The sequence below is a fragment of the Aptenodytes forsteri genome, unplaced genomic scaffold (assembly GCF_000699145.1).
Source record: "Aptenodytes forsteri isolate BGI_AS27 unplaced genomic scaffold, ASM69914v1 Scaffold41, whole genome shotgun sequence".
In the NCBI taxonomy this organism is placed as follows: Eukaryota; Metazoa; Chordata; class Aves; order Sphenisciformes; family Spheniscidae; genus Aptenodytes; species Aptenodytes forsteri.
Window position 1 is genome coordinate 4,062,177 of NW_008796211.1, and position 21,797 is coordinate 4,083,973.

Consider the following 21,797-nt stretch of genomic DNA (forward strand, 5'->3'; position numbering starts at 1 on the left):
GGGGGGGGGGGGGAGGAGTGAGTGAGCAAGCGACTACGTGGTGCTCAGTTGCCGACTGAGGTTAAACCACAACAGAGTGTTACTCTTGTTTCTTCACAAATTGCAGGCACTGACTGTCCTCTCCCCAAGCTATTTAACTAACAAAACCCAAACAAAACCAACCATAACCTTCCCCCATGCCCAGATACTAGCTTGTATGTCTGTCTAGAAATCTCTGATCCTTGTTAATATAACACAGGTCAGCAGACGTGCTGGCCAGAAAAGGAAAACACCTCCTCACCAAGCAAACAAAGAGACAAGAAAGTACTTCACCCTAGAAAACCAGCATGTTCACGGAATCTGTTTTGTTGTTGTTTGTTGGGGTTTTTTTTAAACTCCCTTCCCCATTAATACAGAAATGCCATAAGCAAGGAGCACATTTGCAGGGGATTAGCCATGTTCCTTAATGAAAGTCAGGGATGCGTGCTTATCTTTTGCCAAGTGTTCTGTTCATGAACACATGAAACACACACAGATGCACACACTTGAGGCTTGTTAACACCCCAGTCCCCTTCCCCAGCTGTGCTGCCTGAGGAATTTTCTTTTTAATAATTAAACTTGTAGCATCCACTTGTGGCTCTGAAACAGAGTACCAACACAACAGAGCAGAAGACATTTAAGTCCCCTGCAAGTCTCCTACCTGGACTTCTTGCCTTGAATTTCTGCAATGTTTTGCTTAATACTAGGTTAATGAATAAAGGCAAGAAGGGCAGACTTAGCTTTGTCATGTCATACACTGCTTGTTTCAACTATTAACACAGTTTTGGTCTTGCAAACAGAGTAAGTATCTTGGAAAGGGGAGAAAATGCCAACAACCATTGCATCTTGTAGCTCTGATGGAACAGATAGTTGCTAATTCAAAGATTACCTTTTTGTAAAATGCACTCAAATCGTGATTTCTATACAATTCTACCACAATCTGCCAGTATGATGCCGTCATACCTTGGTACAAAGAGCTTCAGCTTCTGAGAGTTTACCAGTCTCCTCTAGACTGGTAATAGCTTGACATAGACACCAGTCTTCAAGAGTCCGGATATAATTATGTGGAAGGCTTTTTTCTCCAGCTGCAAAAACAGATAAAACACTTAACCAGATTACTGTATATGCTGTAGTGCCATACCATGTCACGTGCTCTAGATCTGGTAAGGGAGAACTTTTAGGAGTATTAACCTGACATGGCTTCCTTCATTAGTAGGAACGTTAAGAGATGGTAAAATTAAAAGCAAGAAGAGGGGAAAAAAAAAAGAATACACCATTTGAGTTAATGGTTTGAGAACAATCCATCAAACATGGAATTTTAGTTCCAGTTTTCAAAACACTATGGACGTTGAGCAAGACTGAGGCTGAGGTTATCCCTCTACTGGAAAAGTTACAGAACTCAAGAGTACTTTAGCCTTTCCTTGTAAGCAGTGTTCCTGTGCTGTAATCCATCCATCCATCAATCCAGGCATCAGAGTTCAGAAGTACTATTTTAAAAAAGCATTTGAGGCTTTGGAGGGGAAAGCAAGCTGCAATTAAGTCATTAACCCTAGCTGTGCATTAGGATTTCGCATTTTTATGTGGTAAAATACAGTTACAGCTCAAACCACTACTAAGCAATTCTCAGCTTATTTGCAAGTTTCTGAAATTCAAAAGAGTATTGCAAGCTTAAAGCATTTCGATTTTATTTTATTTTTTTAAACTAGAAAACTTGTATAGCTTACTTTTGGCTGAAACTGTAGATACAAGTGTCATCTCTAGATCTGTTCGCTTCGGCTGAGTGTTGTTTAGACAGACGACAGTGTTTTCAGCATGACAGGCTGCCATTAGCACTGCCCAGGCAGCAGGATTATCTAGAAAAGAATGGTTAAAGGCAACTCGTGCCCATTCTAAATATGCTGGTGGTTCATTTGGAATGGTCTTTACCAGATTAAGCATAAAAACATAGCCATCAATGGAACCACACACTGTAAATAAGAGATAGCAAGAACAAGGCAAGTAACTCAATCAGACCCTTACATCAGCTCAGCCCAAGGCAGCTGATAACTATTTGCCTCTAACTAGTAAGATTTTTCAAATGGTAAGACAGAGATGCTGTTTCTAAAGCCAACTAATATATTTTTCACATAACCACTGGTGTGCTAACCTGAAGCTGGCAGTTTTCTTCTGACTACACAGATTAAATTTGACTATCACTTAGTGCTGCATAACAGCGGCAGCAAAAATCCCAAGATGCCATCCACAGCTTTCAGTCATACAGACTCAGTCTTGCCTGACCACGAGCATGACAGTTACAGTGACAGGTGCCTACTTCTAGTGTCAGCTCATTCCAGTGTCAGCTTTACCCTGACCTAGCCCCGTGACGAGCAGCTATGACTGCAAGAGCGGTCTCTGTCCTGAACTGGACAAAGCTCAGTTAAAGATTTCACCCATGTAAATTTTCATCCCAAAGATAATGAATTTTGCCAGCAAAATGAAATAAAGCTTGAAGATCTAACAAGTAAAATGTAAAGCATACTGCTTTTGAATAGCAGTCTTGCGTGTACCTGTAGGAAAGTAACTGAAATTTTTAACTTGCACAGCCACACTAACGCATCACAGCAAAATTACTGCAGAAGAAACAAGTTTTGGTATTTCACTATCAAATACAAATTAGCACTTGAAAACCCCACTAGATTTGCGCTTCATACGTTTAATGAAGATCACCATTTAGTAAATAGGTTATATAAATATATATATAGGTAACTATAGCCTATAGTTCATAACCAGCATACTGTAACAGAACATTTCCAATCCAAATTCTCAAGCTAGATGAATAAATCTCTTCTGCTTGGTGTAGCATACCGATTCTGAGAGAACATGTGTTTTTCTTTTTTGTCTAATATATGAAATAATACTTAGCTCTTCTCCTGCTGAGGGATTAACAAATTGGCCATGTTTTCAGAACAAGCCTTAAAACTCAGTGATTTTTTTCTTCTTGTCTAGTTTAATTCCCCATGTCTAAACTTGGAATGACAGTTAAAATTTCAACTCTAAGCATTCTCCCCAAAACATACATGGACGATCCAAAACAACAAAACAACCCAAGAAAAGTCGATTTTTTTTGTTAGCACAATAATTTTGTTTATGATGGGTAAAAAAAATCACTACTGTGTTTGAGAACAAGAGTAACCTGGACAGAGGCGGATTGCCTTCTGAATATTTTTCAGAGGATTGTTTTTCTCATCTTCTAACATGTGACATCCTGCCGCCAACTGATTAACTGCAATATACAGCAGGACTTCCTATAAAACAGAACATAAAAGTGACTTAACACTGTAAGTGATCAGATGGAATTAATTTTAGGATTGTTTATGGAATTATAAAGTCTGCATTTTAAGAAAGCCAAACCTTTCCACTGTTTACATCAAGTACATGTGCGATGTTTCCTGCCACAGCTCCCCCCTGCAAGATTAAAAAAAAAAAAAATTGATTTGGTTATATTTTTGATTAATTAAGAGATTTTATACAAAATGTAATGCCAAGATCTTTTTATCTTTGTTAATCAGAAACAAAAAGTTTGCACAATGAGATCTTTTCCTTGGCTACAGCACGACCTCTTTGTAACGAATTAGGAAGAGACATTCAGGATTAGAGCTTATCCATACGTTGTGTTTCTAATTTTAGCCCCATATAGAAAGGGGTTTGTTTTCAGGTGCTATTTCTGTTTACATAATTATAAATTATTTATTTACATAAATACAGACAGCTCCCCCCTGCAAGATTAAAAAAAAAAAAAAACATTGATTTGGTTATATATCATTGATTAATTAAGAGATTTTATACAAAATGTAATGCCAAGATCTTTTTATCTTTGTTAATCAGAAACAAAAAGTTTGCACAATGAGATCTTTTCCTTGGCTACAGCACGACCTCTTTGTAACGAATTAGGAAGAGACATTCAGGATTAGAGCTTATCCATACGTTGTGTTTCTAATTTTAGCCCCATATAGAAAGGGGTTTGTTTTCAGGTGCTATTTCTGTTTACATAATTATAAATTATTTATTTACATAAATACAGAGTATTTATTTGCAGAAGAGCTAATAATAAGCATAAAAGCAGCAAGGAAATACTGGCTATGCGAAAAGTGAAATTGACTAGATTAACCAAATTCAACATATGTAAATCCAAATATGTATTTATATACACACAAATAAGTATAAAAGTAAACAAAAAAATTATACATAGTACAGCCTTTTCTTGCTGGAGTAATTCTAGTAGATTTTTCCTGTAAGTTTATTTCAAGATGAAGAATTGCTACCCCATGAAAGGTGCAAATAATTGCATATGTAACTTCAGTATGTACCTGTGCATTGCTCCGTATGTGCTTGTGTATGTCCATGTACTGAAGGGTGGGGCTTTTTTTAGTTAAGAAACAACACGGACTACTTGGGATGTAAACAGCACACATGTATTACAGCCATGCACTTACTTTTGCCTTTTGCGATGCATACAGTGGAACTAGTCGAGACAGAAGAGACCAGAGGGCAGGATTATCAGGGTTACTGGGAAAAGAACAAGGATATTAGACTTTCTGGTTTAGATATGAACCTGGTCCTCCATGACTCAGTAGGCAGTTGTTATAAATCCCAAATGGATCTTTTTCTATTAAGAAAACAACCCAAGTGGTTGAAAATAGACATGGATAGTAATTTAAAACAAACAACACAGTACTGAAGTTATATTGCTAGCTAAAGAAATAAAATGTACAATATGCTTATCAATATTCATGGGAAGAAAACAAATAAACTCTAGGACTACAGGTCTTGTCCTCATAGTCTGAAGAACAAGGAATTTTAATTGCAGTGGGAGAAAAACAATTTGCATAAAGAGGAGTTTCTGAAAACACTTGCAGAGACTGTGAGGTGTGGCTTGCTCAAAGGCATTGATTAAAATTCCCCGTCTATGTTGCTAAGGCTAATCAAAGCACATTTAAACATAGACACTTAGCTAACGGAATGAACCACTTCAGAGGCTGTTAAGCATTAAATAAAAGACCTAGAGACTTTTCTAGGTTGAAGGTTCTGCTACATATGATGAAAAATGCTTTTATAGCACAGTGAACTGATCCAGCTCCCAAAGAAGCCACAAAACAAAACAAGAAAACCCCGAACACGCCATGAAACTTCTGCCATTTGATACCATGCATCAGAAAGCAAGCTTCTGTCGACTGATGCTACAACCTTAAGTGAGGACTTCACGTTTGAAAAACTTTTTTTTTTTTTTAGAAGAATGCTGCAAGTGAACAGAGGTTTGCTTACTCTTCAATGTCATCAAAGCAACGCATTTACCAGGCAATCTAAAGAAAGACAAAATACATACCTATGTATTGCTTTGGAGACTTCTCTCTGGACCCCCACATTTCTACCTTGCAATGCATAAACAGCAGATGCAATAAGGCACCTCTCATAAATTGTATCGTCCCCTTTTTCATGCTTCAGTAATTCTTTTAGGGCTGCTGTTGCAAGCGTAGCATCCTGCTTTACCAGTCCTAGTGTGCACAAAGCCTTCAGACTTTCCGTACTAGGTTCCTTTAATGAGCTGTTGAATCAGAGGGAGGGAAGGAGACACTATTTTGGAGCATAAATTAAACTTACTGTTAACATTACAGTACTTGTTACTTCTGAGTCCTCTTGCGCCTATGTATCATGTATGGGGTACAGAAATAACAGCCTCTCACTGTGGGATTGTGGATCAAGCTAGATCAGTATCCTTGAGATCTCAGCATATGGAAAACAGCAGTGGTTATGTGCCATTTCAGCACTCAAGCTTCTAATGTGTAGCTACCTGGCAAGACTCTGACACATTAATTGTCCTTCAGGAGCATCCATAAAATGGATGGTAAGAGACAATGTGTAACACTGACAACTATTTTTGTTTCTTGAAGATATTGGTACTCTTAAGTAGTATCAAACCTAAGTTGTAGTGTGCCTATTTACAGCATTGCAACAGAAATCCAGGAAAGAAAAAGCCAGAAATGAGCCTGCTGCATAGAACTGCTCTTTCTGAGAACAGGGATGTTCTGAGAAATTATGCCTTGTTCACATCAAGATTTGTTCCACTGTAAGGCAGTTTGAGCATGCTTTCCACCATCTATTAGTTTTAGTACCACTATCAGTTGCACGGTTCCATTCATTTCATTGTGAGAGGCAGTTTAACCTCATACCAATAGTATTCTAAGCTTTATTGGAGACCTACTAGATACAGTTACTGATTTTTTTTTCAGCAAATTTTTCTAGTATAGGTGGAGAACTCTCAACTCAAGTTAATCCCCTGATCTTCAACTCTGGTGAAAACAAACAGTGAGCTCAGTACAAACAACCAAAATTCAAAAGACCTTAACTAATGTACTAGTTCAAGGTGTTCTTACAATAAAGGCAACTCAATAAATGGCAATACAAACTGAACGGAGGCACATAACAAAACAGTGCGTGGCAACAGTAATTTGCAGTTACTTCACTGTAATGTCCTAAATACAACTACAGAATGAAGTGCTGCTTACTTTCACTTATCAGGTGACTATAGGCTCCTAATCAAGCTTCTAATGATTATTTTTGCCTTCAAAAAAAGACAGGAATATAAACTTCCAATTCTATGTTTTGTTTCCAGTCCCTATCAAGAAAAATTTGTAAGAGCTGTTAAACATAAACTTGAGTAGCCAGCACTATGTTATCTGGCGCAAAGGCGCTGTCCTTCGACAAGTAAGAAGTGGGAGTCTATTATATTAGCTATAAAGACATACTCACTGCTAAAAATCTCTGTGCCAAGCTGGCTATGAGAAAAGAAGAAAGGCAGCTTCTTGTTCAAGGTCCTGCTCAGGCCCTTTAAGTCATCTAGCACAAATTCCAGTCAATAAAGACATCTGTCTATTGGACTAGAATGCACCATTCTTTTTCTAAAATCCACCGTATACTTTTGCAGCACTGTGCTTCCAATTCAGGTCTAGACATATTCACTGTAGTGTTACTTTCCTAAACCATTTACTACTTTTTTTTTTTTCCTTTAAACACAAACAACTAACATCATGTAGAAAATTCTCACTGTTGATGTTTATGACAAAAATAGAAGTCTGCAGTGATTAATAGGATGTAGGAAGTATCAGGTCCCTAGCTAGTTAATCATCAGTTACTCAGGATTTAGAGTGCACTAGGTCATGGACCTTCACTATTTCAGTAACTTCAGGAGTCTGCTGGCAAGACGGAGACTGTACAGCCGCTACTGGAGTTCTCTACTGACAGAGAGTTGATCCTGAGAGGCTGAGATGTTAGCTCTTAATCCATAGCTACCAGGAGACTAACAATGATGCACAGACTTTTAGCCTCCACAGCTCTGAAAAAAAAAGACATTCATGACTATAGTGAACAACTGATACAGATCTCTTTCTTTTAATGGGGAAGCTACAAGATTGTCCTTGTCTATGATGCTTGGAACACAATTCTTCTGGAGATTTCTGACTATTTAAACTGAAATTGTTTTCTGTAGTCATCTAGATTTCTTACAGCTAAAGAGCAAAAATATTGCCTAGTGCTTAGGACAACTCCAGATTAATATTGTCTTAAAAGATAAACCTATTCAAACCACCATTCAAGGATATTAGACATCCAAGCTGCCCAGCCCACTAACCCTTCCATGCCATACTGCTTTAAGAATATGGAAGAAGACACAGGCCATAAACCAAAACAGATATATCACATCAATAAGCTTAAAAGAACGCTGCATCCACTCCCAGTTTTACTCTGCAACACAAAAAGAAAATATCCACCTGAGATCCCCCCAAAAGTAAATTTGAGGATTCAGCAGTACAGTAAAACATCATATACTGATTATTATTCCTTCCACTCACCATTTAAACAGCAGGGTCTTTGCAGCATCCACTTTGTTCTGTTTATACTCTATTATTGCCAAGGCAGTCAGGATATGTGCTTTATCTTGTTCAGACTCGGCAACAGACAAGGCTTTTTCATAGGCTGGTAAAAATTCAAGACACAGAATTGAAGTAGGAGAAAAAAATACAACGTTTATAAAGCCTCTAGCTAGAAAGGCATGATGTTAGAACACACACACACAGGGCCACTTTGGTTTCAGGCTTGCTATATTTTCACACCTCAAATCATAGGCAGAAAACAAAAAATGTTGACTAAGACTTTGGAAGTAACTGATGTTGGGAAACAGAGATTTATAGGGCTGTTTAAAGCCTGGGAGTTGTTTAATATGAAGCAAGTGGAAATAGAATTGAAAAGCAATATTGGGATATCCAGAAAATGCCTGAAAGAACACAGTTTAAATACTCCCCTGTGATAGTTTATTTATGAAATAGTACTTCAGATGGGCACACATGACTCCAATTAAAAACTGAGTTACTTAAAATGCTGAGCTGGCTGCTCCTTTGCGAGTGCTTACACTTTTACACTGTCAATTCAATATACCTTTTTGTGAAGTCTCACATCTTAGCAGTGCAGAACACGACAATACAGCACTTACATTTAGCACTAAAAGTGCTCTGAACAACACATTGATCTCCTACTCAGAACTGATTTTTCCAGGAAAGCCATTTCATTTGAGAACAAGGGAAGCTAAGAGCACAACAGCTTAATGGCCAAGAATTAAACACTTGAAGAAATGTAGCTTCCCTTTGTACATTGTAATAGTTCTAGCACTCTGCTGAACAGCCTAATGATTAAAATCGTTGTGGAATTTGTACTTATGCATTAGGACTGAAAGAATGAAATAAGCTGAACTACAGCTAGGTTGGCCAGACCAACAAATTTTGGTAAGACTCATCTCAAGAGAAGTGTCCCACAATGGTATGAATTAGGCAGATGCTTACCTTTGATACTTTCTTGTAAGAGTCCTTTCTTGAAGTAGGCTAATGCTATCCCCACAATGCCATCAAACTCAGTTAGGGGTGTTGATGTGTAAACCTCAATGGCCTTATCACACTGACCAAGGGCACTGTAAAAACAAAAACAGTCACTGGTATGAAGGATGTAGCAACAGCTGCTATGATTCAGATAAGCTGTCCTTGCAGACCAGTATCCTCTTTTCCACAGCAGTTTTAAGCAGACATCTGGAAAAGAGCAAGATTAGGACAAGAATGTGCAATGTTTCCCACCCTTGTTCTCTTATAGCAGGTACTCTCTCCAACTATCTGTTGCATGAAGAATAACTGATAGGAAAAAGTTCTCCCCATCTGCACGATAGCTCTATGTAATGATGTCACTTAATGGTCAACACAACGGAGTGGGAGAAAATAGCAAAGGAGAAACATGAAAAAGGCAAATCAAAGTATGCACGCACACAGACAGGCACATGCATGTACAGGCAGAGGTACAGCATTCTTGTTCTAAGACCACTATGGAAGAAATGATACAGATTGTGTTTATTAGAACTAGTTATTAGTTACTGGAGCTTTGCTCTTGTGTAAGTTGCACACAGGAATCACCATGCATACAGCTAGGATCTGAGACTATGGGAAACTGAGGAGTTGCTTCTAAAATCTTCCCTGAAGTTAAAGAATGAATTATCACATTATCACAGCCTAGAAATTCCAGTGTCATGTACAGAAACTTAAGACTGTATGAAGTTTCCCTAGAGAGCTGACAAAAATCTAATTAGCAGAGCTTGAGCTACCTCATATCAAAGAGAAGTTTGAAAGTCTTCATCTGTTAAGACTTGTGTCCTGCACTGCCTCAGAACCAGAAGAGAATCGTGAAGGGAACTTAGAATTGTGAGTAGGATTGCAGCAGAGAGGGTCATCAGCAGAAAGATCACATACATGTACACAACACCCCAACCCCACATACTTCAGGTTGTACAAGTCAATACAAATTCAAAGGGCAGGTAGAAGGGATTTCCAATAAACCCTAAAGCAGCTATTTTATTCAGACTAAGCCTGCTACATATCTCAAGTGTGGAGATCGTAAAAAACCCAATTTATTCTGGAGACCACGCAACAGCTACATCAGCTACATTGTGTAGACTATGTTAAGGCCCTTAAGTATCAAGCTAAGGATAAAGGAATCACCGATATGTTATAAACTGTGAAGACATAGCAATTCCTTGCAATTTGATTTTTTTTTTTTTTTTTTAATACACTACCCATTTCTGGAGCACATACGAAGTTCATCAAAGTTGTCTACAGTTAAGAATGATGTTTAATAGATTATTTTTAGCAACCACCTTTCACCTTTCAGCCTCACCCACGTTTTGCGCCACTGCATTCACTACATCCAAAGCTATAGTTAGGGGCTGGGAAAATATGTCAACAAACACTTACCACAGTGACCTGCCATAGTTTTGCATTGCTGTATTATATTTCTCAGTATCCTCAGAGTTTTTCAACAATGAAGCTGCCCTGAAAATAAGCGCAATTAAGAATAATTACCATCTGACTATAACACACATATTTTGACAATAGTTCTTAGAGCAGAATGGACAAATGTTTTATGCAGAAGCTCTTCTATGCTAATTAAGCACAAACAGAACTTATTTTACAGTTTGAATATGTCACACATGTTCACCAAACATGGTTTCCTTCGCCACCTCCCCCTACCATTGGAAAAGAAGAGAAGAAAAAACCAAAACAAAGCCCAACCACCTCCATTAATTAGAATGGGGTAGAGACCAAAACTAAACCGAAGCTAACCAAAATTTCACTTAAATCCCATACAGTGAATTAGCTAAATGTCCTGGTAAGACACTCAAGCCTTGGAATGCCTTTACTTCTCCAGTTCTGTGTTCTGCATTTCCAAATTTGATGTAAGAACATCCCCACACCTCCCCTTACAGTACACTTAGTTGAAATGTACTGTTGAATTGAGAAAGTAAGGTTTACTAAAGGAAAAGAAAAACCCTTAAGTTTTTCAGCTGGTGCATAGAAAAAGAGGTCAGGGAGCTTCTACCAGTAAACTTTTCAGGGTGTATAGTTTACCTCTCATAGGCATCTGTTGCCTGCTTTTTTAGATGCAGATACTCATTCAAATAACCAAGCATTGTGAAAGCAGACGCATCATCTGGATTTCTTTCTAGAAAGTCAGAATTGACAGTATAGGAGAACATGATCAGAAAGAGCTGTGAAAAATCATTACAGAAACATTGCTGCATTGATGCTACAGTGTATGCATATATACAAAACACTTTGCCAAGTGCTTCTGTCAGTTGCTCATTGGAATCATTTTGACAGGCTGCAGGCAAATAAAGAAGAGATACTAAGACCCACAACATGACATCAGGTTAGCTCAAAAGTGTTTAAAATCGTATGACACAGCATTAATGCATTCAATAGATTTCAAGTTTTTCAGCCCGCAGTGGTTTGGGGTTTTTTGTAATGAAATAGGAAACTATTCAGCTTGTATTGACTCTAGTAAAATATTTTTAATACTGCAACTTTTAAATGCTTATTAATAGCTAAGGCACAGATTTGTCTGCTGTTGTCTCACCTCAGACTTCTAACCTTTTTTTCCCAGACTAGGAAGGATCCCGTAGGCCCCTCCTGCAGTCCGTTTAAGAGCAGGGATTTCACAGACAAAGAAATACAGTCTCTACGTTTATCTCATTGTAAGTGCTTGCATCTTATTTTGTAGCTCTCAAAAATCAGCAACTGATTACTCAAAGGATTTATTTACAGTAACAGATGCAGATTAAAGAAAATCCACATTTGCTCTATCCACCTTCCGGGCTAAACATACACAAGCCTACCCCAACAGGGAGGCCACACTGTCTTGGAACCATGCCCGAGAACATGGTCTGTCTCCTGCCGAAGGTTAACACAATCATACGCTCGAGGTTATGGAGTTACACAGCATCCAGGAGCAGGCATCTGCCAGACATCACGGCACAGGGGCAGAGGAGCTAGCACCTATCTGGACCTGTGCATACAGACACACCCAAAGGAAGTCTGATAGCAAACACCTGATGACAAGCATGACAAGGCTCTGGTCCTTATTTTGATCGGTCTTTGAAACAAAATCTGCTGGAATGAGTATGAAGACAGAACTCACATCTATTTCATCTTTGTGTGATAATAAAAATCAGTGACCCACTTACCCTGTTTTGATTACTTACTTTACAGTTCAAGAGGCTCTCCCCAGCCCAGCCAGATCACTCTTTGCCGGAACTAGTACAGGTGTATCAGTTCATTCTGAATGCATCTCTTAGGCTTGACAGGTTAGTGAGGCATTTAAATTACCTACCTGTATATTTGCTCAAGACCACCTGGGCTGCTGGAATAGCATTCATTTGAACAATGTTGTACAGATACAGTTCAGTGTTTCTGTTGCTTTTATCCTGCAGCGTTGAACATACCCAGTGGGCATAGCCTTTTGCTCCCTCAGTCTCAAGAAACAAACAAAAAACACCAAAATAGGAGTCATTAAACCTGCTTGAACAACAGTGAAATAGTTAAAGGTTATAATAACAATTATTGTGGTTTAAGGCAGAGTCTTGGCTAAAAATCTGCATCAGTGTTAAGCAGGAGAAGAAAACACCAAACTGAATTACTCCACACACAGTTTTAACTTGTCCTTTGAGCAAAGAGAATTCGTACATTAACATATCATTTGCTGCACCACTGGAGGGACGACGGACGAAAAAAGCTGTCAGAGAATGTGAAGTCCTCCACTTTCTTTGAACTCAGGGTACTGGCAATATCCTTGCTCTCTCCTGGAATAGTTATCATTTATGCCTTTGATCTCTGTCCAATTCCGTGGAACATCAAGAATATTTTTTTACGAGTTAGGGAGCTGATTTCTTGGACCATTGGGACTAAAGCGTTTAATAAAATAACTGCCTGTTATTCAATGCCAGCACAGGCCAGGAACAAAAACATGGAAGTCAGATGATCTCATCTGGAACATGACCATAACTATTTCATCATTCAAGACATGCCTTTTTTTTTTAAATTACATCACCTAAGTAGAGAGATTAGATATGCAGAAACTTTAGGACAATAAAACTGTTATACTTACATGCATACTGAGTTCAGTGGTGTGCCTGAAGAGATCCATAGTATCATAGCTGCCTACCGTCTCTGCAATTAGAGCCTACAAAGATGCAAGAGTTGCATCCAAGAAACGTTTGTGTTAGGAATAAAATGAACGCATTTAAAGGGAGCACAAGCAGTTTCCACTGTATCAGCACTTGAAATTTAAAAGTCTTCTGCTGCTACTTTACATTCTTCAGGACAAAGACTTCGTGCACATCAGTAAAACTTATAACAACATCTGACAGGAGCTGAATTTTGATATGTGATGGTTCTAGTTCCTCCCTAGAATCCAGCTTCAATTAGATATTATTAGCAGGTCAGCAGCATGGGATTATGAAATGCACCTATAGTGATCATAAACGTATGAGTCACAAGTATTTCTACTATTCACAGATGGCCTAGGTAACAGTGGGGGCATATCCAGCTCTCAGTGGTAGGGGGAGGAAGGGACCTCCCAAGAAGTAAAGAACTGCTTTTGTCCCAGGTTCATTAGAGACTTACTCTTTCTAACAGTGGCGTTAGAAGGGGGCAGGGGGGCGCTGAGAAGACAGTTAAGCAGTGCCATATAATGAGCTAGAGGTACAGCTGAAGCTGAAATAACTAGCACCTTATGAAGACGGTGCTTTGTTGACAACGCTCAATAAAAAGCCTCAGAGCACAAACAGTGATTGTTTTTTTAATAGCTAGTTTCTGGCTGATGTTGTGAGTTCTGTAAGAAGAACATTATATAAAAGGTATCTGATGAACGTAGCTTCCATTGTATTACCACTATGGCAACAAAGGGTCCCATCCACCCTCAGAGGAAGTAGAAGCTCCCTTTACTTAAAATATTTAATTTTCAGGAACGTGCTTAAGTGCCAATTATTAGGACGGAGTCCAAGTCCTCTCTTTGACTAACAACTAGTTTTGGTGCACAGTATCATAATCATAATTTTTCATCATCTTACCTGCCCAATCCAACACAGTAAGTAAGAAGGCTCCAGAGACTGGGCTACCTTGAAGGCTTCGTGAGCTTGCTGTAGAACCAAAGATAACAGTGCTATTGTGCTGTATGGCATGGTAACAGAGCACTTTTGAGTATACACAGGTATTGACAGGTAGTAGTATTGGAAGAGATTTGTTGGACAAAATTAGATCACTATTAAAAACATCTGCTGTGCCATAGAGAACAATGCATTGCCCAGAGAAATAAACCAGTTTAGTCTTATTTAGGGGGGAAAAAAAAAAAATTTACAAGACCAAAGCTCCCCTCCCTTCCAAATATATTTCCTTCTTAAAACAGTTCAGCAGCTAGATTACCTCTTAGAACGATTATTATTTTAAAATCTGACTCTTGGAGGATCCAGTTTTGGAAATTTGCTTTTCCTTCATGCAAACATTAAACAAACACATTTTCAAAATGGTAAAACCGATTACCACCCACAAATTATCTTTTCCCTATGGATTGCTTATGTTTAGAGTTCCTCCCTCAACGTGGTGTAAGGTGAACAAAGTCTTAGCATTAGTAGTCTTAGCAGTAAGCAGTCTGAATTATCAATTTTTTTTAATTAAAAATAATTCTGACCATCACATTTCCAGTTAAACAAAATTTCTGTAATTCTGACAAGCAAATAGGATAGGATGTAGTTTTAGCTGCATGAGAACTCTGGACTTCACTTAAGATGTACTCTAATTTTTCTCCAGAGAAACTCTGAAGGTTACACAGAATTACAGTAAATCATATGACACGCTGATGAGCGGAAAGTAGCTACCTATGGGAAACTCAAACTCAAAGTTCACTTTGTGACTTACAATTAAAAGAGTTCTTGGTCAAACCTAGTGTGCTTTGGCTTAGATTAACTACTTCTCAGTCCTTCCAAATACTTTTCATTCCATCCAGTTGCTTGGAAAGCAACCTCACCAATTCAGAAGTTGTTCACTTATCCCCTCCAGAATTTGTGTGCCTCAAGTAAGGCACAGGTGCCAATTTTATTTCATTCAAGGAAGTATGTTTCTTGAATCTGAGAGGGATGTTCTTCACTGTTTGCCCACACTCCTGCCCCCATACGCTCCCTTTAAAAAAGGGGAAAGGGAAACTATGTTTGAGGATGGGAAAGAGAGTTACCTCAATGTTTCCAGTTGCCAGATACAAAACCCCCAAGTTGGTCCAAGCAACAACATTCTAGACAGAACAAATAAAGTTAAAACAGATGTATTATTACTATATTCAAAAATAACTCTGCATTGAGGGGAAAAAAGTTTTAAATGCCCACTTGAAACAGATGGCAGCTGCCTACAGCACTTACGATTTGCTCAGCTTGAACAGATTTGATGAACGAATGTTGAGCAAGAGCATAATTCCCAATAGCTGGGGGGGGAAAAAAAAGAAAAGAGGAGAGCTAGATCTAACTCAATTTCATAAACACCATTAGTCAAGTTGCCTTCTAATTTAGGATATTATGGAGCTAGGGGTTTCGCTGAAGACTTACCACTACAGGAAGCAACTACACCAAGTGCATTCCAATAAAGATGGTTTTTGCTGTCAAGCCTCACAGCTTTTTTGAGACACTGGAAGAAAATCAAATGTGAATTATATCACTAGAAGAGCAAAAATTAAGACTTTATGCACTTACTTATTCAGAGATGTAGGTTTTATTGAGGACAGAGAGAATATGCAGACAAGCACCAACACCAATTTAAATTTTAAAGAATGTAACAGGAAAAACAGGCAATACCTGTAAAGACTTCTCTAGCAGTTCACTGATCTCATTCATGTCAGTGCCCACTGCTGTGAAGTGCTCTGCTTGTCGATAATAATTTATTCCAAGATCACACCATAAGCTAGGCAAAGGCATCAATTTTAAAGCTCTGCCGTAACACCTACAGAAACATGAATCACAGAAGCATTATTCCAAGCCTCTCTACACGAAGAGCAGAAAGCTGAAAAAACATTCAAGAGTGCTTAAAAACCTAAACCAAGCAAACATGCATAAATACAAACAAAACCACACAAGAATGGAAAGCAAACAAAACTAACCCATTTTCACTCAGACAGCTATCTTCACAGAATCTACCCTGGTCTAAAGGCAGTCTATAGTGCCCACCACTTGTGAAGCCACAGATATGCATTAAATCAAAGCTGTGCCAGTTGCAATATGCATGCTTTTACTTAAAACAAACATCAGTCATTTTTACAGTTAATCAGACTTCCCCTAGGAAGAATTTGACTTACATTGTGGTTGAGATTTACTAAGCAGCTGCATTTCCTGCATTACACATCCAACTGCACAAAGCTCCGAGGGAGTCACAGAACAGGCTACAGAAATACTACAAATATTTTCTACCATCATGAGCCTTCCAGGGCCAGAAACAAGAAATTCCCTCTTCCAATGTACTCTAGATCCCATAACTAGGGCAAGAATTCTTGATATTTTTATAAGAAAGAAGTACAGACAGAAAGCTTAAGTATTATCTTGGACTTTAGTAGTCCTGGGAGAATTAGTTAGCAACTACTGCAACCACTCCATTTAAAGAGGCACAATTTGTTGAATGACAGACAGGCAGGATGTAGCCATGCTCTGGAGACAGAAACAAGGAGAAGAGCAGGTGCTAGAGGAAGTGTTGACAGCCACTATGGCAATCCAGCAAACATATTCTGAAATGAGCAGTGTAATTTAGAAGAAGCATGAGACCCTATTTACCACCTCATTAATCTTTGCTCAATACGCAGGTGTCGACAGATCAGCCTGTCTTTCATTTTCTAGAAATGGTCTAGAATACTTCAAACTCTGTAGAGTCTCAAGCTGCATAGAAGCTCTTGATAATAAAAAATTATTACCTTCCTCCCAGCCTGAGCAGCTCACTCTTCTTCAGCATCTGTTTGCCTGCATTTTTACCCAGAAGGGATCCTAGAACTTGAACATTCACTTTGGTTGGTGAAATAACATGCACGCTAGTACAGGTATCTCCGAGCAGTTTCCAGAGGCAAGATACATCAGGACGGTGCTTTGTTGCCCTGTAATTAATGATATAGAAAACATGCACAACACCCATTCAGACACTTCAACATCCTCTTCTGAAAGAAAGTTCAACACTTTGAAGAGTGGCGTAAACTCAAATGTAATTAATCAATGAACCGTTTCATTTTTTTTAATTCAGTTTTCTTCCTATTCAAGCTATAGGTCTAAAAGGTCAAAAAATAACCAAAAGAGAAACTACAAAATGCCAGTGTATCCCAGCTTTGTTGGGACTAAGAGTCAGTTCTGAAAATTAACCATTATCTATCACCATGTCAGCTGACTACACCCACTCTTGCATTTCAGAGCATTACACCGCTCTTGCATTTCATGTTACATTACGAGACATGACTCATCTGCAGAGACCTCATGGACCTTCTCCTATAACAGCAGCTATCCCAAGGTTTAATTTAGGACGCTAAAGCATTTTGTATGAAATGCAAAATAGAAAGATTGAGGGAGGGAAGGAACAATTTCCTCTCATCCACCATTTTTGGTAGAAATCCCTTCCTCCCAGCCCCATATATACAGGAAGACAGCTGGAGAGAACTGTGTGTCATTTCACACTTGTGTTATAACCAAATGACTCTGTATCTTAAACAGAAAAAACAAAACTCTATAATTACCATTCATTTAAGCAGCCTAAATCCAGAATGCATTATTCAAACCATTTTCAGTAAGCACATTCTTATTTCTAATCTAGATTAGAAGCCTGGTCCATTTGATTTATTTTAACTGAAAATCCTCAAACACTTAACTCTTATTCTTCTGCCTGCCAACCCACAATTCTAGTGAAAATTAAATAACTGAATATTTAGTACTAACCTTGTAAAAAATTCAAGAGCCTGCTCTATGTAATCCACAGCTTTCCTATCAAAATAGTTATCAAGGGCTGATCTTGCCAGCATGAGATAGCACTCACCAAGTCCTGAAAATAAGTAAATAACTTATTTAGTACTAACCTTGTAAAAAATTCAAGAGCCTGCTCTATGTAATCCACAGCTTTCCTATCAAAATAGTTATCAAGGGCTGATCTTGCCAGCATGAGATAGCACTCACCAAGTCCTGAAAATAAGAGAAAATATCCTCTATGAAAAGAGATGCTTTTATGATACACTTGATAAAGGTGGTGGGGTGGGAGGGTGGAAGCCTGCTCAATAGTCTGCTTGAAATAAAGATTTATACCCTGCACATGTTATGCCAAAATCAAGAGACTCACAGTGCTCACAGAGACTTTGCTTTTAACCCATCCTGTCAAGCGTGAACTGTAGAATAATTTGAATATTAAAATAAACCTAACTGATTATAGAAACCATAGCATTTAAGCTTTGGGTTTGTCCTCAAATATTAACTGAAGCCCTGATGAGAAATCTGCTCTGCATTGGTAAGTCTTTGACAAATACACCAACTTTCAGTTCACACGAGTCAAAAAATCATTGCCAAAACACAAAAAGAAGAAAGAATGTCCAGGTAGGCAAAAGGGGAAGTCGTCTTTGAAGATGACTTGAAATCAACATTATTTAATCCCATTTATTTACTTCGTATGGAAATAAATCCAACTGTTAAAAAAGGAACTGCATTTAACGCCACAATTTCTAGCATTTTGGAACCAACAAGATTAACTGCTTGGTTTCTACTCTTGCTGGCACCAGCAGTGATTCTGTCTGGCAGTAAGTCACTGGCTACAAGTACCATTCATTCCCAGTATTGTTTTCACTGTTCTGAAGCTACCTTCCTCATGCTATCATATCCTGTACCTATACCAAACTACTAATCACAGCAGTCATGTTTTGCAACCATCTTTATCTTGCCCCACTAGGTATTTGTCTTGACCACACAGAAGTCTCAAGGTCATGAGCTTCTCAGATGTCAAGAAGCTCTGTAATCTAAGAACAAAATTGATTTTATTCCTCAAAGTTATACATTAAAAGATATGCTGGAGCAGAGGCAGAATAACCATACCATTTAATAACACAAAAATTCAGGTAACATCAGTTTAGTTTTCTCTCACCAACTAGGAGACTATTCTTCCAACAACTCAATTCAGAAACTGTCTAAACTGATCAGAACAGTAGCAAAAGTACACTGATGTATGTTTCAGAGACTTTTAAGAAGGTGCACAAAAGATAGCAAGCCAGAGTAAACATTAAACAGGCTCTAAGAAGCTGAAGACTGTTTTGGGACTCAAAGTAGGATCTGGAGCTAACAAATCAGAGACTAGGATGAGAAGAATTATGAGGGAAGACTTTGGAGATTTAAGAAAAGAATAAGTATAGAGGCAACGAAGGAGGGGGGGAAACCTTGATACCATGTGCTTACGTCCTCTCTAAGCATTTTATTCCAGGTAATGCTGTCAGTTGTCACCTAGAGACACTAAAAAAGCCATATACACATGCACATTTCTATGCAACACCTTTGCAAACTGCTGCTGCAGCCAGCTGTTGCCTTCTTGCCTGACAACTAGTAAAACTGCCTATCCACAATACTCTCCAACTCCATCACAGAGCTCTTGCCATGTCACTTTAGTCTGGCAAACTCCAAGCGACAAAATTATACAGGAGGAGGTAGAGGGACCCCGTCGCCCCTTCATATGAAAAACTCATTGTTGCAATAGTAACCCAACAATTCTGGCTTAGTCTTACAAGAATCAGCTCACATTCACTCAAAAATCAAAAGGCCTTACACACAATGAAAGAACACTCTGTAACTTAAAAATTCATACCAGTACCAAGCAGCAAACAGCATCTATTTCAGATGGATGTATGGGGTGAGAATGACTGAAGACTAAGTGGCAGAGAGAATGTGAACCAAACAGTTATTCATTGGCTATCAAAATGTTATACGCTGCCAATATTATGTATCTTGAGAATCACAGTTCTATCACCAGAAAGGAGTTCCAGTTCCCCCATTTCTCTGCTCCCAACTATATACTGAAGACCTCTATGTATCACCACCTCTAACACTTGAGACACCTTTTGGGGTACTTTACTGCTGTTTTTCATCACTTGAAAAAACTCAGAGGGGTCTCCATCACCAGCACTAACACAAAAAGTGAGGAACACACAGTCAGGAGCAGCAGAAAATTAGTATAGCCCATCTCCTTGAAATGGCAGCCTGACTCTATTGCCTGTTGAGCCAGTGTTTGACCGCTTAGGTGAAACTGCGGTACCATCAGCTGGCTTCCTCTATCTTCAACTCTTCTACCCATTTGGCCTGGTAGCTACACAGGAATACCTTTCATACTTGAAAGAGAAATAATCGCTCCCATGCATCATGACTTAAGAGCTCTTCAGATATTTGCAGGCTACTACACACTAGCTTTCATGTAGGGGATCACAGTGCTCTACATACCCAAAACCCAACCCTATCCTTCCATGCAGGAAAACCTCAATACACAAGAACCTCTCCACAAGACTGAAGTACTACAGTGTGTAGAGGGAGAAAGAGTTAACACTTTCAAATTCAGACATATTACCTTTCAGTGCAGGCACATAGTCTTCTGTCTTCTTTAAGATTTGTTCATAGGTAGCTATAGCATTTTCATATTTGCCTAGAATCTGCTCAACTGCTGCAGCTCTGTAAATGCTATACACAAGCCCTGGGTTCAGCTCACTTGCTTTCCTGAAGGATTTCAGAGCTGTTGAATAGCTACCTCTGCTCAAGTAAGCCTCCCCTAGAGACTCCCAGCAGTTGGAATCCTTTGGATCAGCCCTGAGAGCTGCCTGCAAACTGAAGATATCAAGATACAAATTTATTTAAATAAAAGGTGATACAAGTTAACATAAACAAATTATTTCCTTGCATTATATAATCTCAGAACACAAACACAGAATTATACAGAACTTTTAAACACAGCATAGTAGTGTTTTCATCTTCAGAGCACATTATACAAGTTTAGACATTGTACCTAATCTTGGCTCATTATTCAGTGCTATACTGTGCTTGTCTATGACAAGCCTGTCACCAGGCTTGTTAGTACAGAACACTGCTGTGCTGAAAAGACTACATTGTGCTAATTTTGGAACTGAAGATAGACACAGCTTGCTCAGCCCCATTTCCCATTGTTTAGTACAAGCCATCCTATAATCAGCTAACTTATCCTCAAAACTCGCTACAATCAAAGACTGTTTTATTGGGATTTATAGAAAATGGCTTAAACCAACCACTAGTTTTCTTACTCAGCCACTGCTTGTGACGGCTGACCAGTTCTCAGGTAGTAAAGTCCACGATGAAGCCAGGCCCATTTTGCTGTACCAGTACTTGCTTTTTCAGTTACCTCATTCAGGATTGACAGAGCAGTGTCCTAACAAAGCACCAAAAATGCCAGGTTAGTAAACATATATATATGTAAAGAAAAAAGTTCTTGTTAAAGAATACTCCTAATCCAGCAAACCATTAAACTGTCTAATCTGTTAATTACTGTAAAGAAGAAATGTTACAGGGGCTTTTTAAAGCTGGCAGGCTGAGTGGCAGATTAGAGGAGGAAATCATCACATCTAAAGATGTGATTATTTCTTATGTATCTGTCTTTGCAAATAGACAGTAGCTTCCTGCAGTTTTGTAAAGACTTTTTTTTTTTTTTTTTTAAACTAGAGAAGGATACAAGTATTTCATATATATATATGAAGTTCCCACTGACTGGAAAAGGGGAAACATAACCCCCATTTTTAAAAAGGGAAAAAAGGAAGACCCGGGGAACTACAGGTCGGTCAGTCTCACCTCTGTGCCTGGGAAGACCATGGAACAGATCCTCCTGGAAGCT

General features: G+C 38.6%; 1 protein-coding gene across 1 annotated transcript in view; it reads right to left on the reverse strand.

Moving 5' to 3' along the window:
* Positions 1-21,797, reverse strand: part of TTC37 (tetratricopeptide repeat domain 37) — a 50,981-nt gene that overhangs the window by 9,904 nt on the left and 19,280 nt on the right. Inside the window, exons 16-36 of the mRNA XM_009288279.2 lie at positions 21,214-21,338; positions 20,511-20,764; positions 17,998-18,100; positions 16,858-17,034; positions 15,755-15,899; positions 15,509-15,587; positions 15,326-15,387; positions 15,145-15,201; positions 13,988-14,056; positions 13,024-13,098; positions 12,250-12,391; positions 10,989-11,082; positions 10,335-10,412; positions 8,886-9,010; positions 7,902-8,025; positions 5,381-5,599; positions 4,491-4,563; positions 3,409-3,462; positions 3,191-3,302; positions 1,743-1,871; positions 982-1,103 (exon numbers count right to left, since the gene is read on the reverse strand). Coding sequence (XP_009286554.1) covers positions 982-1,103; positions 1,743-1,871; positions 3,191-3,302; positions 3,409-3,462; positions 4,491-4,563; positions 5,381-5,599; positions 7,902-8,025; positions 8,886-9,010; positions 10,335-10,412; positions 10,989-11,082; positions 12,250-12,391; positions 13,024-13,098; positions 13,988-14,056; positions 15,145-15,201; positions 15,326-15,387; positions 15,509-15,587; positions 15,755-15,899; positions 16,858-17,034; positions 17,998-18,100; positions 20,511-20,764; positions 21,214-21,338 — 2,418 coding nt within the window. The remainder of the gene's footprint in view (positions 1-981; positions 1,104-1,742; positions 1,872-3,190; positions 3,303-3,408; positions 3,463-4,490; positions 4,564-5,380; positions 5,600-7,901; positions 8,026-8,885; positions 9,011-10,334; positions 10,413-10,988; positions 11,083-12,249; positions 12,392-13,023; positions 13,099-13,987; positions 14,057-15,144; positions 15,202-15,325; positions 15,388-15,508; positions 15,588-15,754; positions 15,900-16,857; positions 17,035-17,997; positions 18,101-20,510; positions 20,765-21,213; positions 21,339-21,797) is intronic.